This window comes from Neofelis nebulosa, chromosome 13, assembly GCF_028018385.1.
Source record: "Neofelis nebulosa isolate mNeoNeb1 chromosome 13, mNeoNeb1.pri, whole genome shotgun sequence".
Lineage (NCBI taxonomy): Eukaryota > Metazoa > Chordata > Mammalia > Carnivora > Felidae > Neofelis > Neofelis nebulosa.
The window spans coordinates 24,382,926-24,401,899 of NC_080794.1; the positions used below are offsets into that span (position 1 = coordinate 24,382,926).

The window sequence follows — 18,974 nt, forward strand, 5'->3', positions numbered from 1 at the left end:
GGTTACAAATCTATCCTTTCCCAGGAAAGAGAATGAAATGAAAAAAGGATAGGAAAAAAGGAAAGGGAAAAAGAAAAGACAGAGACAGACATTTGGCTACTCTGATGAATTTAGTTAAGTTCTATCAGGACTTTAAGGAACAAAATCCTTATCTGATACAAATTCTTCCACAAAACAGAAAAATAAATGCTCCTCAACTCATATCATGAAGCTAAAAGAAACCTGATATCAAAACCAGACAAAGAAAATATGTGACAAAAATAATAGTTCAGATTGAACAGATTAAAGGAGGAAACTCATAAAATCATTTCAATAAATACAGAAAAGGTAGGTGAAAAATATTCAATACCCATTCATATTTTAAATTGTTTCTTGAAATAAAGATAGAAAAGATGCTATGTATCTTCCTCTTTTTCCAAGAAGCTAATTTGACTCAACTGTATCAATGGGGGTCCCTTGTCGCTTAATGGAGCAAGACAGTGGAGGGCAGGAAAAGAGTTGAGGTCAGGTTATTTACTTCTCTAATTCCCTCCTTCTCAGTACAAGACTTCTGCTAAAGTTAACTTCCCTGGGTTCTAGTAACCACTCCCTTTCTTTGCCCTTTTAGGCCCAGGGATAGTATAGCATTATCTCTTGCAAGTGGCCTTAAACTCTAACCACACCCTGGTAAATAAACAAAGTGTACCATTTGTTTCTTGACTCACACAACAGGCAATTTCCTTAACCTGAGAAGAAATTTGTAATCAGAAACTTAGAAAGTCATACTTAAATGGAGAAATGTTAACTGAGAGGAAGATGCATTCCCCCCTCCCATCATTGCTTCTATATAGCACAGAACTGGAACTACTTGACAGAAATATATGGATTCAGGAGTGCCTGGGTGGCTCAGTCAGTTAAGTGTCAGCTCACATTATGATCTCACAGCACTTGAGTTCAAGCCCCAAGTCAGACTCTGTGCTAACAACTCAGAGCCTGGAGCCCGCTTCAGATTCTGTGTCTCCCTCTGTCTCTCTGTCCCTCTCCCACTCATGCTCTATGCTCTGTCTCTCTCTCTCTTTCAAAAATAAACATTTAAAAAATGTATGTGTATATATATATATACAAGGAACAACAGCAACAAAAAACCCTTCCAATCACAGAACTGCTTACATAGAAAACAATTAGAACTGTTATAGTTCAACAAGATTACTAGATATAAGAAACACTGTACAAACGTTTTCATTCTTATATTAGCAATCACTGGGAAACTTACCTCAAAAAATATTATTTACAATAATAAAAAATAAGGTACCTAGAATAAATTATGTACAAGACTTTTACAGAGTGAATATAAAATACATTCTTCAAACAAGAGACAGTGTGTAGCAGTTAAAAGCACATATTCTAGAACCAGACTGCCTAAGTTCAAATCCTGGGGCCATTGTTAACTATTTAAACGATCTTGGACAAAAAAAAAGTTTTTTTTTTAAATTGAAGTTAGTTAACATATAATGTACTATTGGTTTCAGGAGTAGAACCCAGTGATTCATCACTTACATACAACTCCCAGTGTTCATCCCAACTAGTGCCATCCTTAATGCCCAAAACCCATTTAGCCCATCCCCCCACTCAACACCCCTCCAGCAACCCTCAGTTTGTTCTCTGTATTTAAGAGTCTTTCATGGTTTGCCTCCCTCTCTGCTTTTATCTTATTTTTCATTCTTTTCCCCTATGTTCATCTGTTTTGTTTCTTAAATTTCACATGAGTGAAATCATATTTTTCTCTTATTTCACTTAGCATAATACACTGTAGTTCCATCCATGTTGTTGCAAATGGCAAGATTTCATTCTTCTTCATTGCCAAGTAATATTCCTGTGTGTGTGTGTGTGTGTGTGTGTGTGTGTGTGTATACAGACATATACATGTGTGCATCTTTATCTGTCATCAGTTGATGGACATTTGGGCACTTTCCATAATTTGGTTACTGTTGATAGTGCAGCTATAAAAATTGCTTCAAATCAGCATTTTTGTATCCTTTGGATAAATTGCTAGTACTGCAATTGCTGGGTTGTAGGGTATTTGTAATTTTTTGAGGGACCGCCATACTGTTTTCCAGAGTGGCTGCACCAGTTTGCATACCCACCAGCAGAGCAAAAGGGTTCCCCTTTCTCCACATCCTTGCCAACATCTGTTGTTTCCTGGGTTAATTTTAGCCGTTTTGACAGGTGTGAGGTGGTACCTCATTGTGGTTTTCATTTGTATTTCCCTGATGAGGAGAAATGTTGAGCATCTTTTCATGTGTCTATTAGCCAACCGGCTGCCTTCTTTGGAAGGCCCCTTTATCAGATATGTCATTTGTAAATACCTTCTCCCATTCTGTCAGTTGCCTTTTACTGTTGTTTATTGTTTCCTTTGCTGTGCAGGAGCACTGTATCTCGATGAGGTCCCAATAGTTCATTTTTGCTTTTGTTTCCCTCGCATCTGAAGACATGTCTAGTAAGAAGCTACTGCGGCAGAGGTCAAAGAGGTTACTGCCTGTATTCTCCTATAGCATTCTGATGGTTTCCTATCTTACATTTGGGTCTTTTATCCATTTTGAATTTATTTTTGTGTATGGTGTAAAAAGTGGTCCAGTTTTCCCAACATTTGCTGAAGAGACTTTTTTCCATCGGGTGCACTTTCCTACTTTGTCAAAGATTAGGTGGCCATACATTAGTGGGTCCATTTCTGGGTTTTCTGTTTTGTTCCATTTATCTATGTGTCTGTTTTTGTGTCAGTACCATATTGTCTTGGTGATTACAGCTTTGTACAGCTTGAAGTCCCAAATTGTGATGCCTCCAGCTTTGGTTTTCTTTTTCAAAACTGTTTGGCCATTTGGGGGGGTCTTTTCTGGTTCCATAAAAATTTTAGGATTGTTTGCTCTAGCTCTGTGAAGAATGCTGTTACTTCAATAGGGATTGCACTGAATGTGTAAATTGCTTTGGACAGTATCAACATTTTAACAATATTTGTCCTTCCAATCCATGAGCGTGGAATGCTTTTCCATTTCCGTTTGTCTTCTTCAGTTTTTTTCATAAGCATTCTATAGTTTTCAGTGTATAAATTTTTCACCTGTTTGGTTAGATTTATTTTTAGGTATCTTACAGGTTTTGGTGTACTTATAAATGGGATCGATTCCTTGATTTTTTTCTGCTGCTTCATTATTGGTGTATACATTCGCAACAGACTTTTGTATGTTGATTTTAAACCCTGTGACTTTGAATTCATGTATCAGTTCTAGCAATTTTTCAGTGGAGTCTTTTGGGTTTTCATGTAGAGTATCATGTCATCTGCAAAGAGTGAAAGTCTGACTTCTTACTTGCTGATCTGGATGCCTTTTATTTATTTCTGTTGTCTGACTGATGAGGTTAGAACTTCCAGTACTATTTTGAACAACAGTGGTGAGAGTCGACATCCCTGTTGTGTTCCTGACCTTAGGAGGAAAGCTCTGAGATTTTCCCATTGAGGATGGTATAAGCTGTGGGTGTGTGGCTCTTTTGCACGTGGACTTTATGATGTTGAAGTATGTATGTTCCTTCTATCCCTACTCTTTTGAAGGTTTTTATCAAGAAAGGATGATGTATTTTGTCAAAAGCTTTTTCTGCATCTATTGACAGGATCATGCGGTTCTTTCTTTCATCTGTTGATTTGTGGATATTGAAACAGCCCTGCAGCCCAGGAATAAATCCCACTTGATCATGGTAAATATTTATTTTAATCTATTATTAGATTCAATTTACTAGTATCTTGTTGAGAATTTTTGCATCCATGTTCATCAGTGAAACTGGTGTGTAATTTTCCTTTTTAGGAAAGGTTTGGTTTGGTTTTGGACTCCAGGTAATGCTGGCCTCATAAAATGAGTCTGGAAGTTTTCCTTCCACTTCTATTTTTTGGAAGAGTTTCAAAGGAATAGGTATTAATTCTCATTTAAATGTTTGGTAGAATTCTCCCAGGAAGCCATCTGGCCCTAGACTCTTGTCTATTTGTCTTGTTTGATTTTTTTTTAAGTTTATTTTTTTTTTGAGAGACAGCCCCAAAGAAAGGGAGAGAGAGAGAAACCCAAGCAGGCTCTGTGCTGCCAGCGCAGAGACTGATGTGGGGCTTAAACTCATGAAACTGTGAGACCATGACCTGAGCCAAACCAGGAGTCAGATGCTTAACTGACTGCGACACCCAGGTGCCCCTTGTTAGTTTGATTTTTTATTACCGATTCAATTTCTTTAGTGGTTATTGGTCTGTTCAAATTTTCTATTTATTCCTGTTTTAGTTTTGCTAGTTTATATGCTTCTAGGAACGTACCCATTTCTTCCAGAGTGTCCAATTTGTTGGCATACAGTTGTTCATAATATTCTCTTATAGTTGTATTTCTGTGGTGTTGGTTGTGATCTCTTTCATTCATGATATTTATTTGGGTCCTTTCCTTTTTCTTTTTGATAAGTCTGGCTAGGGGTTTATCAATTTTGTTAATTCTTTCAAAGAACCAGCTCCTAGTTTCATCGATCTGTTCTGTTTTTTTGGATTTCGATATCATTGATTTCTGCTCTAAACTTTAATATTGCTGTTCTTCTGATGGTTTTCAGCTTTATTGGCTATTCTTTTTCCAGCTCCTTTAGGTATAAGGTTAGGTTGTATATTTGAGACATTTCTTCCTTCTTTCAGAAGGTCTGGATTGCTATATACTTCCCCCTTATGACTGCCTTTGCTGCATCCGAAAGGTTTTGGAATGTCTGTTTTCATTTTCATTGGCTTCCATTCATCTATTTGATATGGGACTTTTATCTATACATAAAGAACTCCTACAACTAAATAAAAAAGACAACTCAATGAAAAACTAAGCAAAGGATCTGAGTAGATAGGACTCCAAAGAAGAAATACACATGGCCAGTAAGTATATGAAAAGATGCTCAACATCATTAGCCATTAGGGAAATGCAAATCAAACAAACCGCTGAGATTAACACTTTACCACTCACTTGGATGGTCATTAAAAAAACAAACAAAACCCTAACAAATGTTGGTGAGGATAAGAGAAATTGGAAACCTCATATATTGCTGGTGAAAATATAAAATGGTAAAGCCACTCTGGGAAACACCGACAGTTCCTCAAAAAGTTTAATGTATAATTATCAAATGACCCACCAATTCCACTTATGGGTCTATATCCAAAATTGGAAACAGGTGGAAGATGGCGGCGTAGGAGGACGCTGGGCTCACTGCGCGTCCTGCTGATTGCTTAGATTCCACCTACACCTGCCTAAATAACCAAGAAGACTAGCAGAACAGAGTCTCCGGAGCCAAGCGCGGACAAGAGGCCCACGGAAGAGGGTAGGAAGGGCGGAGAGGCTGTGTGCTCTCCACGGACTGGCGGGAGGGAGCCAGGGCGGAGGGGCGGCCCGCCGGCCAAGCAGAGCCCCCGAGTCTGGCTTGCAAAAGCGGAGGGGCCGGACGGAGTGTGTTCCGACAGCAAGCGCGACTTGACATCTGGAAGGTTATAAGCTAACAGCTCTGCTCGGAGAACGGGAGGGCTGGAGGACAACGGGAGGGAGAGCTGTTGAGCACCGGACGACAGAGCTCAGCTTGGTGGGGAACAAAGGTGCTCACCAGCGCCATCTCCCTCGCCCATCCCCCAGCCAAAATCCCAGAGGGAACCAGTTCCTGCCAGGGAACTTGCTTGCACTGCGCAAACACCCAACGCTGTGCTTCTGCGGATCCATCCCTCCGGCGGGTCTGACTCCCTCCCGGTGCGGCAGGGCCCCTCCCAAAGCGGATCACCTAGGGAAAAGCGAGCTGAGCCTGCCCCTCCCGCCCCTGTGCACCTTGCTGATCCACCCTAGCTAATACGCCAGATCCCCAGCACCACAAGCCTGGCAGTGTGCAAGTAGCCCAGACGGGCCACACCACTCCACAGTGAATCCTGCCCCTAGGAGAGGGGAAGAGAAGGCACACACCAGACTGACTGTGGCCCCAGCGGTGGGCTGAGGGCAGACATCAGGTCTGGCTGCGTCCCTGCCTACCAACACAAATAATTCAAGACAGCACAGGGGAAGTGCCCCAAAGTTCCACACCACTCCAGGGACTATCCAAAATGACGAAACGGAAGAATTCCCCTCAGAAAAACGTCCAGGATATAACAACAGCTAACGAACAGATCAAAAATGATTTAAACAATATAACAGAAAGTGAATTTAGAATAGTCATAAAATTAATCGCTGGGCTTAAAAACAGTATAAAGGACAGCAGAGAATCTCTTGCTACAGAGATCAAGGGATTAAGGAATAGGAGGAGCTAAAAAATGCTATCAATGAACTGCAAAATAAAATGGAGACAACTACAGCTCGGATTGAAGAGGCAGAGGAGAGAATAGGTGAACTAGAAGATAAAATTATGGAAAAAGAGGAAGCTGAGAAAAAGAGAGATAAAAAATCCAGGAGTATGAGTGGAAAATTAGAGAACTAAGTGATGCACTAAAGAGAAATAATATACACATAATTGGTATTCCAGAGGAGGAAGAGAGAGGGAAAGGTGCTGAAGGTGTACTTGAAGAAATAATAGCTGAGAACTTCCTGATCTGGGGAAGGAAAAAGGCATTGACATCCAAGAGGAACAGAGAACTCCCTTCAGACTTAACTTGAATCGATCTTCTGCACGACATATCATAGTGAAACTGGCAAAATACAGGGATAAAGAGAAAATTCTGAAAGCAGCTAGAGATAAACGTGCTCTAACATATAAAGGCAGACCTATAAGACTCGTGCCTGATCTCTCTATTGAAGCTTGGCAGGCCAGAAAGGAATGGCAGGAGACCTTCAATGTGATGAACAGAAAAAAATATGCAGCCAAGAATCCTTTATCCAGCAAGTCTGTCATTTAGAATAGAAGGAGAGATAAAGGTCTTCCCAAACAAACCAAAACTGAAGGAATTCGTCCCACTAAACCAGCCCTACAAGAGATCCTAAGGGGGATCCTGTGAGACAAAGTACCAGAGACATCGCTACAACCATGAAACCTATGGACATCACAATGACTCTAAACCCATATCTTTCTATAATAACACTGAATGTAAATGGACTAAATGCGCCAACCAAAAGACATAGGGTATCAGAATGGATAAAAAAACAAGACCCATCTATTTGCTGTCTACAAGAGACTCATTTTAGACCTGAGAACACCTTCAGATTGAGAGTGAGGGGATGGAGAACTATTTACCATGCTACTGGAAGTCAAAAGAAAGCTGGAGTAGCCATACTTCTATCAGACAAACTAGACTTTCAATTAAAGGCTGTAACAAGAGATGAAGAAGGGCATTATATAATAATCACAGGGTCTATCCATCAGGAAGAGCTAACAATTATAAATGTCTATGCGCCGAATACAGGAGCCCCCAAATATATAAAACAATTACTCACAAACATAAGCAACCTTATTGATAAGAATGTGGTAATTGCAGGGGACTTTAACACTCCACTTACAGAAATGGATAGATCATAACCTGAACAGACCCATAACCAGCAAAGAAATTGAATCAGTCATCAAAAATCTCCCAACAAATAAGAGTCCAGGACCAGATGGCTTCCCAGGGGAGTGCTACCAGACGTTTAAAGCAGAGAATATACCTATCCTTCTCAAGCTATTCCAAAAAATAGAAAGGGAAGGAAAACTTCCAGACTCATTCTATGAAGCCAGTATTACTTTGATTCCTAAACCAGACAGAGACCCAGTAAAAAAAGAGAACTACAGGCCAATATCCCTGATGAATATGGATGCAAAAATTCTCAATAAGATACTAGCAAATCGAATTCAACAGCATATAAAAAGAATTATTCACCATGATCAAGTGGGATTCATTCCTGGGATGCAGGGCTGGTTCAACATTCGCAAATCAATGTGATACATCACATTAATAAAAGGAAAGAGAAGAACCATATGATCCTGTCAATCGATGCAGAAAAGGCCTTTGACAAATTCAGCATCCTTTCTTAATAAAAACCCTCCAGAAAGTCGGGATAGAAGGAACATACTTAAAGATCATAAAAGCCATTTATGAAAAGCCCACAGCTAACATCATCCTCAACGGGGAAAAACTGAGAGCTTTTTCCCTGAGATCAGGAACACGACAGGGATGTCCACTCTCACCGCTGTCGTTTAACATAGTGTTGGAAGTGCTAGCATCAGCAATCAGACAACAAAAGGAAATCAAAGGCATCCAAATTGGCAAAGATGAAGTCAAGCTTTCACTTTTTGCAGATGACATGATATTATACATGGAAAATCTGATAGACTTCACCAGAAGTCTGCTAGAACTGATACATGAATTCAGCAAAGTTGCAGGATACAAAATCAATGTACAGAAATCAGTTACATTCTTATACACTAATAATGAAGCAACAGAAACACAAATAAAGAAACTGATCCCATTCACAATTGCACCAAAAAGCATAAAATACCTAGGGATAAATCTAACCAAAGATGTACAAGAGCTGTCTGCTGAAAACTATAGAAAGCTCATGAAGGAAATTGAAGAAGATATAAAGAAATGGAAAAACATTCCGTGCTCATGGATTGGAAGAATAAATACTGTCAAAATGTCAATACTACCCAAAGCTATCTACACATTCAATGCAATCCCAATCAAAATTGCACCAGCATTCTTCTCGAAACTAGAACAAGCAATCCTAAAATTCATATGGAACCACAAAAGGCCCCGAATAGCCCAAGTAATTTTGAAGAAGATCAAAGCAGGAGGCATCACAATCCCAGACTTTAGCCTCTACTACAAAGCTATAATCATCAAGACAGCATGGTACTGGCACAAAAACAGACACATAGACCAATGGAATAGAATAGAAACCCCAGAACTAGACCCGCAAACGTATGGCCAACTCATCTTTGACAAAGCAGGAAAGAATATCCAATGGAAAAAAGACAGTCTCTTTAACAAATGGTGCTGGGAGAACTGGACAGCAACATGCAGAAGGTTGAAACTAGACCACTTTCTCACACCATTCACAAAAATAAACTCAAAATGGATAAAGGACCTGAATGTGAGACAGGAAACCATCAAAACCCTAGAGGATAAAGCAGGAAAAGACCTCTCTGACCTCAGCCGTAGCAATTTCTTACTTGACACATCCCCAAAGGCAAGGGAATTAAAAGCAAAAATGAACTACTGGGACCTCATGAAGATAAAAAGCTTCTGCACAGCAAACAACCAACAAAACTAAAAGGCAACCAACGGAATGGGAAAAGATATTTGCAAATGACATATCAGACAAAGGGCTAGTATCCAAAATCTATAAAGAGCTCACCAAACTCCACACCCGAAAAACAAATAATCCAGTGAAGAAATGGGCAGAAAACATGCATAGACACTTCTATAGAAGACATCCGGATGGCCAACAGGCATATGAAAAGATGCTCAACGTCGCTCCTCATCAGGGAAATACAAATCAAAACCACATTCAGATATCACCTCATGCCAGTCAGAGTGGCCAAAATGAACAAATCAGGAGACTATAGATGCTGGAGAGGATGTGGAGAAATGGGAACCCTCTTGCACTGTTGGTGGGAATGCAAATTGGTGCAGCCACTCTGGAAAACAGTGTGGAGGTTCCTCAAAAAATTAAAAATACACCTACCCTATGACCCAGCAATAGCACTGCTAGGAATTTACCCAAGGGATACAGGAGTACTGGTGCATAGGGGCACTTGTACCCCAATGTTTATAGCAGCACTCTCAACAATAGCCAAATGATGGAAAGAGCCTAAATGTCCATCAACTGATGAATGGATAAAGAAATTGTGGTTTATATACACAATGGAGTACTACATGGCAATGAGAAAGAATGAAATATGGCCCTTTGTAGCAACATGGATGGAACTGGAGAGTGTGATCCTAAGTGAAATAAGCCATACAGAGAAAGACAGATACCATATGGTTTCACTCTTAGGTGGATCCTGAGAAACTTAACAGGAACCCATGGGGGAGGGGAAGGAAAAAAAAAAAGAGGTTAGAGTGGAAGACAGCTTAACCATAAGAGACTGTTAAAAACTGAGAACAAACTGAGGGTTGATAGGGGGTGGGAGGGAGGGGAGGGTGGGTGATGGGTATTGAGGAGGGCACCTTTTGGGATGAGCACTGGGTGTTGTATGGAAACCAATATGACAATAAACTTCAAATATTGGAAAAAAAAAATTGGAAACAGGTACTCAAACAAATACTTTTACAGGAACGTTCACAGCAATACAATTTATGAAAGCCAAAAGATGAAAACAACCCAAATATCCATCAATGGGTGAATGGATAAACAAAATGTGGCATTAAGTAAAATTGAGTATTACTCAGCCATAAAAGGGAACAAAATACTAATGCATACTATAATGTAGATGAACTTTAAAAACGTTATGCTGGGGTGTCTGGATGGTCCGGTCTATTGAGCATCAGACTCTTGATTTCAGCTCCTGTCATGATCTCAAGGTCGTGAGATTAAGCCTCATGTCAGACTCCATGCTGGCCATGGATCCCGCTTAAGATTCTCTCTCTCCCTCTACCTCTGCCCCTCACCTGCTTGTGTGCACACGGTCTCTCAAAAAAAAAGTTATGCTAAACGAAACCCAGACACATATTTTATAATTCCATTTATATAAAATATCCTAAATACATAAGTCCATAAAAAACGGATTAGTGGTTGCCAGAGAAGGCTTAACATGTACAGGGTTTTCTTTTCTGTGATGAAAATGTTTTGTAATTAGACAGAGGTGGTGGTTGAAAAAATTGTGAATGCACTAAAAAGTATTTCCAGTCATAGAGTTAAGTGAATGTTAAGTATGCCCTTTTCCCCCTCCCTCACTTAGGAGATTCACAATGCACATTAGCACATTTAAGATTCTAAAAAATTCTGTAGTGAAAATAAAAACATTTAAACTCAGCATTTCTGAGAAATACAAATAGTCCCTCAGTTAAGTGTTTTTTAAAATGTAGGTCAAAACCCCATTCATTGAAATCAATCTAGTGGATCAGAATAAGGATCTTTAAAAAATGAAGTAGAGTAGGGGTGCGTAGGTGGCTCAGTCTGTTAAGCGTCCAACTTTGGCTCTGGTCATGATCCCATGGTTCGTGGGTTCGAGCCCTGCGTCGGGATCTGTGCTGACAGCTTGGAGCCTGGAGCCTGCTTCAGATTCTGGGTCTCCCTCTTTCTCTCTCTGCCCCTCCCCTCCTCACGCTCTGTCTCCCTCTCTCTCAAATATGGATAATAAAACCTTTAAAAAAAATTTAAAAAAAAGAAAAAGAAAAAATGAAGTAGAGTAGAAAATACAAGACTGTATCAGTAAAGACAAGCATTTTGCTTCTTGAAGATTTTGTTTCAGTGACATATACAATATACCAGGACATGCTGTTAAATGTATTTCTTTTTTTTTTTTTTTAATATTTATTTATTTTGTGAGAGAGAAAGAAAGCATGCATGAGGGAGAGGAGCAGAAAGAAAGGTAGAGAGAGAATCCCTAGCAGGCTGCAAGCTATCAGCACAGAACCCAATGTGGGGCTCAATCCCACAAACTGTGAGGTCATGACCTGAGCCAAAATCAAGAGTCAGATGCTTAACTGACTGAGCCACCCAGGCACTACTGTCAAATGTATTTCTTACCGAGTCATCATCAGAAAACTATGAAAAACTCTTTGAATACAACAAAACAAATCTTACCTCACTTACCATATTATAGAATTCCAGCTCTCTTGGACCCCTGGGAGGTGGCTGTAACTGTTTCAAAACTGTGCCATCCGGATGTTGCAGGATACCTATAGGACAAAATTTAGGTATTTTTTAATGCTTTGATAACAGTATACCTTGCATCACAGAATAGATATGTTCCTAAAGTTACAGATAAATCACATTCATAAAAATCAGGGGTCTGTCTTCCTTACTTCAGAAATTTTAACATTTAACCGATACATTTCAGTGCTTGTTATATGCAAAGCACCAGAACACAAATTCCAAATATTATGGTTTTATTGTCTCCAACTACTACTCCCCTTAGAGAACCTCTCAAAAATTCTAATAAATAGAATATATTCCTAAATTTTTATAGAAATTCTTCAGTAACAGTCTTTCTGGGAGATGTTAATTTATAGTTAAACAAGAAGTTAAAAGCAGTAGCATAAATTGATTATACTCTTGTAAACAGAAAAAAAATACACGTTAAATGTGGAACTATATGAAGGTTCTATTGTGTAACTTTTTAAAGTTTCTCTTGTTATAAGAAAGCAACTAAAAACTTTTCCTGATTCAGATGTACAATGCACAGATAGTATGAAGCTACCAAGCCACTGGGAAAAGTGGGGTCTGAAATCAGACACCAAGCCAGGAGCAGGAAGGGACAACTTTTCATAACCAGCTCACTCAAAGGAGCAGCCCTTACCTAAAGTCATCACATATGTACCAGCACTGGCCCTGTCTCTATACCATGAAGAATCATTCCCAAATGTATACATTAAACTCTTAAATTTTCAAATACTAAGATTTCACAAAATCATGCCTGTTAAAACACAATAGGGCTCAAATAACCTATTTATTTTGAGAAAATATGCCACTTAGGCTTCTATTTCTTTTGGCAAGTCAGGAATTTTGAATCATTACAAAAATACAGAATTTAATCAACAGAAGCAGAAAATCTGAAGAAGTACAGTTATCAAGTTTATTTAACACCTAGATATAGAATAGAAGAAAGGTAAATATTCAGCCATATGTTAAGACTGGTTGGTAAGTAGTTGAAAGATTTTGGGAATTTAAGGAGTAATCTAATATAACTATAAATTACTGAAGAGAAATTCTGTTCCTGAAGTTTGGGATGTTGAACAAAAAAGGCCTGCATTCCCTTGGCAATAAGATATTTTCTACGGGCTAATGAGGAGTGGTAGAGGCAAAGAAGCCCTGATGAACTAAATTCCACAGGGTCAGAGAATGGAGCATTCATATATGGGGAGTGAACCATGCTGCTTCCCTACCTTGGGCCAGGGACCTACTCTAGATACAGGTGAACCTACCATTAGGCAAATACATTTTATCAGGCAAACAGAAATCAGCTAGACTGTAGACAACAGTGTGGTGTAGCAAAGTGGTTTAGAGACAATAGTCCTCTAACACAAAAAAAGACTACTTGGTTCAACAATTCAACACTACTCACTCTAAAACACATACCCTCCAAGTTTTTTAAAGAAAGTAGCTGTGGAGGGGAAAATGGTAGCTCCAGACATTGCAGAATCCAAAAGTAAACCAAAACAGCCAAATCACTCCAGCTGAAAAACTGTCAAGATACAAAAGAAAGCATCTTGGAAGCCTGGGTCAATAACAGATTAACTGGTAAAAATGTCCATACTACCCAAAGCAATCTACAGATTTAATGCAATTTCTATCAAAATAACATTTTTTACAGAACTAAAATAAAGAATTCCAAAATTTGTATGAAGCCACAATAGCCAAAGCTGAATAGCCAAAGCAATCTTGAAAAAGAAGAAACCAGGAGGTATCACAATCCCAAGTTTCAAGATATATTATAAAGCTGTCATAATCAAAACAGGATGGTACTTGCACAAAAACAGACACATAGATCAATAGAACAAAACAGAAAACCCAGAAATAGGCCCATGATTATATGGTCAAAGAAGGAAAGAATATACAATGGAGAAGTCTCTTTAACAAATGGTGCTGGGAAAACTGGACAGCAACATGCAATAGAATGAAACTGGACCACTTTCTTACACCATACACAAAAATAAACTAAAAATAGACTAAAGAGCTAAATGTGGGACCTGAAACCATAAAAATCCTAGCACAGGCAGTAATTTCGCTGATATTGGCTGTAGCAACTTCTCTCTAGATATGGAAACAAAGGAAACAAAGGAAAGGCAAAGGAAACAAAGGCAGAAATAAACTATTGGGACTACATCAAAATAAAAAGCTTGTGCACAGTGAAGGAAACAACCAACAAAACTAAAAGACAAGCTAATGAATGGGAGAAGATATTTGCAAATGATATAGCCAGTAAAGGATTAGTATCTAAAATACATAACGAACACACACAACCAACATCCAAAAAACAAATAATCCAATTAAAAATTGGGCAGAAATTATGAACAGACATTTCTCCAAAGACATCTAGATGGACAGCAGACACATGAAAAGATGCCCAACATCACTAATCATTAGGGAAATGCAAATCAAAACCACAATGAGGTATCACTTTGCACCTGTCAGAATGGCTAATATCAAAAATACAAGAAGCAAGTGTTGGTGAGGATGTGGAAAAAAGGGACACTTCTGCACTGTTGGTGGGAATGTAAACTGGTGTAGCCACTGTGGAAAACAGGATGTAGTTTCCTCAAAAAGTTAAAAAAAAAAAAATTACCAGGGGCGCCTGGGTGGCTCAGTTGGTTAAAAATCCAACTTTGGCTCAGGGTATGATCTCACAGTTTGTGAATTTGAGCCCCACATGGTGCTCTCTGCTGTCAGGGCAGAGCCCATGTTGGATCCTCTGTTCTCTCTCTGCCCCTACCCCACTCACACACTCTCTCAAAAATAAATAAACATTTAAAAAAATATAGAATTACCATATGATCCAGTTCCACTAATGGGCATAAATACCCCCAAACTACAGCAACACTAATTTGGAAAGATATATACACCGCTACATTTATTGCAGTGTTATTTATAACAGCCAAATAATGGAAGCAACCCAAATGTTCACTGACAGATGAATGGATAAAAAAAAAATGTGGTATATACAAACACACACACACACACACACACACACACACACACACACACACACACATACACAGGAATATTACTCAGCAATAAAAAAGAATGAAATGTTGCCATTTGCAACAACACAGATCAAGCAGAAGAGTGTAATGCTAAGCAAAATAAGTCAGAGAAAGACAAATACCATATTATTTCACTCATATGCAGAATTTAAGAAAAAAAAAACAAAAAGACAAGCAAATAGATGGGGAGTAAATACACTTGTAATTGATCCAGGGATCAAAATTCACAAGGGGGGGCGCCTCGGTGGCGCAGTCGGTTAAGCGTCCAACTTCAGCCAGGTCACGATCTCGCGGTCCGTGAGTTCGAGCCCCGCGTCAGGCTCTGGGCTGATGGCTCGGAGCCTGGAGCCTGCTTCCGATTCTGTGTCTCCCTCTCTCTCTGCCCCTCCCCCGTTCATGCTCTGTCTCTCTCTGTCCCAAAAAAAAAAAAAAAAAAAAAAAAAAAAAAGTTGGAAAAAAATTCACAAGGGAAATTAAAACACACTTTTAATGAAATGATAATTAAAACTAACATATCAAAATTTGTGAAATGTACCTAAAATAGTACTTAGAAGAAAAATGTGTAGTTTTAAGTGCTTATATTAGAAAAGAAAAAAAAAAAGATTCCAACTTATGATGCTAGAAAAAAAGGTAGTATATTAACCCCAAATAAATAGAGCCAAAAAAACAAAACAAAAACAAACAATGAAATAAGAATGGACAACAGAAAAAATTTAAGACTCTGAGAGGCACCTGGGTGGCTCAGTCAGTTAAGCTTCCAACTCTTGGTTTTGCCTCAGGTCATGATCTCACAGTTTCCTGAGTTCATAATTTTAAATATCCTGAGACAACTGTAGGCCAAAATGAGGTGAACATTAAGTTCTATCAAACATTTACAGAAAAAAAGAATACCAATCTTATCAATTTCTTTTCAGAAAACAGAAAAGGAACAGTTCCCCACTAATTTTATGAAACCAGCATATTCTTTTTAAAAATCCCAATGAGGACTTAAAAGAAAATTGTAGACAATTATCTCAAATGAACAGTCACAGAAATCTTTAATGAAACATCAGTAAATCTAATTAATCCAGCAATATACATAGGATAATTTATCATGACCATGTGGACTTATTCCAGGAATGCAAAGTTGGTTTAAGTATTTCAAAATGAGGAAATATATTGATATTTTGGGTGAGACAGAATTCTCAATGAGAAAGAAGGGATATAAAAATATAGAACAGGTGAAGGTAAAGAACAATCCTGTGGTATTAGGTTTGAATTATAGGTATTTAAGTATGATCTCAAAATTTTTAAAATATGAAATTATGTACCTTTTAGTCCAATCTGCCAAAAGGACAAACAGCAACCACACCAAAGGAACAATGACTACACCTGGTGCCCATAGTTTGGTTTTTAAATACCATATATCCCTAAAGGAATCAAGTTCTTGAAAAAAAATTAGCTCATTCCAGGCCTGGAACAGAGAAAGTACATGATGAACATAGAACATATTTTTTATGCCAGAAAGTGAGAAAACGCTTTAAAAGGAAAATGGGAAATGTTGAAAAGACCCAGGAGCCAGCTTGAAGAAGCTTCCACTGCGCAAATTTGGGACAATCTGAGCATCAAAATAAGCAGTAACAATAATGGATAAGATCCATCTATCAAAGTTTCCAAAATCCATTAGTCTATCCTTATAATGAAAGAAAGCAAGAGAGAGAAAAGAGAAACCTACAATTCCCTAAAGAAGAATGCAACTAAACAAATTTAAGAGGAATGACAGAGTTAGAAAATTACCATTTTGCAACTACCATATAGTAGTGGGTTGGTCAAATACTGTCAATGGATGCTTATGATGCTGGGTGAAAACTGATGAGGAACAGGATTTGAACAGTCTCAGTCTCTTTATTCCTTTCAAATTACTTAATTACAATAGGAAAAATGAAAACTTTACAGTGGAAAATCCGGCAGATATCACCTAACCAGGTGATCAAAGTCACAACACCAGTAATGAAATTGACATTCTGTGCTTTATGATATGCTTCAAGAACTCAAAATAACTAATACAGTATTCTGACCAAAATGCCTTAATCTGAATCTAATCATGAAGAATTAGGCAAACTTAAAGAATATTACAAAAAGCCATGCATATACTCTTCATATATTTCAGTTATAAAAAAAACATAAAGAAAAAACTGAAAACCTGCTCCAAATGACAGGCAACTAAAGAGTCCTAATAACTAAATGCAATCTGTAGTCTTAGATGGGGGAAAATTGCTACAAAGAATATCATAGAAAAAATACCAAAAACCTAAAGTTAAATATTCTCAGTTTGATCATTTTACCATGGTTAGGTAAGAAAAGTTCTCATTTTTAGGACAGACTTAATTATTTAGAGAAAAGAGGTCCTGATGGTCTGCAATTTAATCCTAAATGGTTCTGCAAAATCATTATCAAATACAGAGAGTGATAAAGCATATGTGGCAAAATATTAATAGGTAAACCTAGATAAATGGTATACATTAGTTGATTGTACCATTCTTGCAACTTTTAAGTTTAAAATTTTTCCAAAATAAAATAAAAATTCTTTAAAAGGCAGTACAATTTACAGTAGCATCAAATACTTAGAGAAAATCTAATGAATGCTGTGTAAGATCTCTACACTGAAAACTATGACTAAGAGAAACTTAAGAAGGCCTAAATAAATGGAGAGATATACCATATTCATGTATTGAAGACTCAGTATTATAAAGAAACCAATTTTCACCCAAGCAACCTACAGACTCAAAGCAGACACAAAACCTTACCTTTTCTCGGGGAAAAATGACAAGTTGATTTAAATTTTATATGGAAATGCAAAGGACCAGAAACTGTCAAGACAATCTTGAAAAAGAAAATGGGATGTAATCAAGATTCAATACCTCACTGAATTAAAACAATGAGATATTACTGCTAGGATAAACAAATAAATCAATGAAAATAAATAAAAGTCCAAAAACAAATCCAGGAAACCTGATTGAAAAAACTGGGGTACATGCACAATGGAGTATAGCAGAGATGTAAAAGTGGATGAGGAAGCACTCTATGAACTGATACTACTGATTTCTAAGACATACTAAGTTTAAAATGTGAAGTGCAAAACAGTATATATAGCATACTACTTTTTGTGTCAGAAAGAAAAATGTGAAAATTTATACATATCTGCTTATTTTTGCAACAAGTAACTTAGAAAGGATAAATCAGAAAACAATGACATTATACCTACAAGGGATGCTAAGAAATGGGTGGAGTGACAGAGAATGGAGTGACACTGTTTTTAAAAAAATTTTTTGAACATTTATATTTATTTTTGAGAGAGAGAGTGTGTGTGTGTACATGCTAGCAAGTGGAAGAGGGGCAGAGATAAGGAGACAGAGGATCAGAACCAGTCCTCACTGCGAGTGCAGACCCCATTGCGGGGTTTGAACTCACAAACTGGGAAATCATGACCTGAGCCAAAATCAAGAGTCAGCCGCTTAACTGACTGAGCCACTCAGGCTCCCCTTGAGTGACACTTCTGATAGACCTTTCTGTAAACCTTTTGAAAGCATGTTCATTTTACAAGCATTCAAAAATACATAATTAAATAAAAAATGAAGGGAAGGAACTGAATTTAAACAGAAACAAATAAATCCAACTGTATTTCAAATAAATAATATTACCTTAAAGAAGGGGTAAAAATAACCAAAAAACAAAACAAAACAAAAACAACAAAACCCTAATCCAAAAAACTTTTACAGAGTTTCCAACCACACACCCTTGGTAAAAGGGAACTTCATTTTGAATTCTTTATTCTAGGTTTGTTTTCTACAGTAGGGTGTGTATAGAAATTCTGAAAATTATAGGATCAAGCAAAAGAACAACAACAACAGGAAAACCCAAAAAACCCACAAAAAACATTAACAATGTTGGGAGCCAGAGTTCTCACTGAGGAAGATGGGAAATATAAATTTAGAATCGGGAAAGGAAAGGAAAGGAAAGGAAAGGAAAGGAAAGGAAAGGAAAGGAAAGGAAAGGAAAGGAAAAGGAAGAACTCTGTGAAGTTGGAATGACATCGGAAGTATTAGTAGGAAATTAGAATTTCTAAAATATTTACACATTCTTTTCAGTTACGTTTACT

General features: G+C 37.9%; 1 protein-coding gene across 2 annotated transcripts in view; it reads right to left on the bottom strand.

Annotated features, from left to right (window-relative positions):
* The window catches only part of IPMK (inositol polyphosphate multikinase), a 64,929-nt gene that overhangs the window by 40,027 nt on the left and 5,928 nt on the right, over nt 1–18,974 (bottom strand). The window contains exon 2 of one of the 2 annotated variants that reach the window (XM_058696365.1): nt 11,727–11,812. In XM_058696365.1, the coding sequence (XP_058552348.1) occupies nt 11,727–11,812 (86 nt within the window). Of the gene's footprint in view, nt 1–11,717; nt 11,813–18,974 lie in introns of both variants that reach the window. The other variant, XM_058696364.1, reaches the window with a different exon arrangement.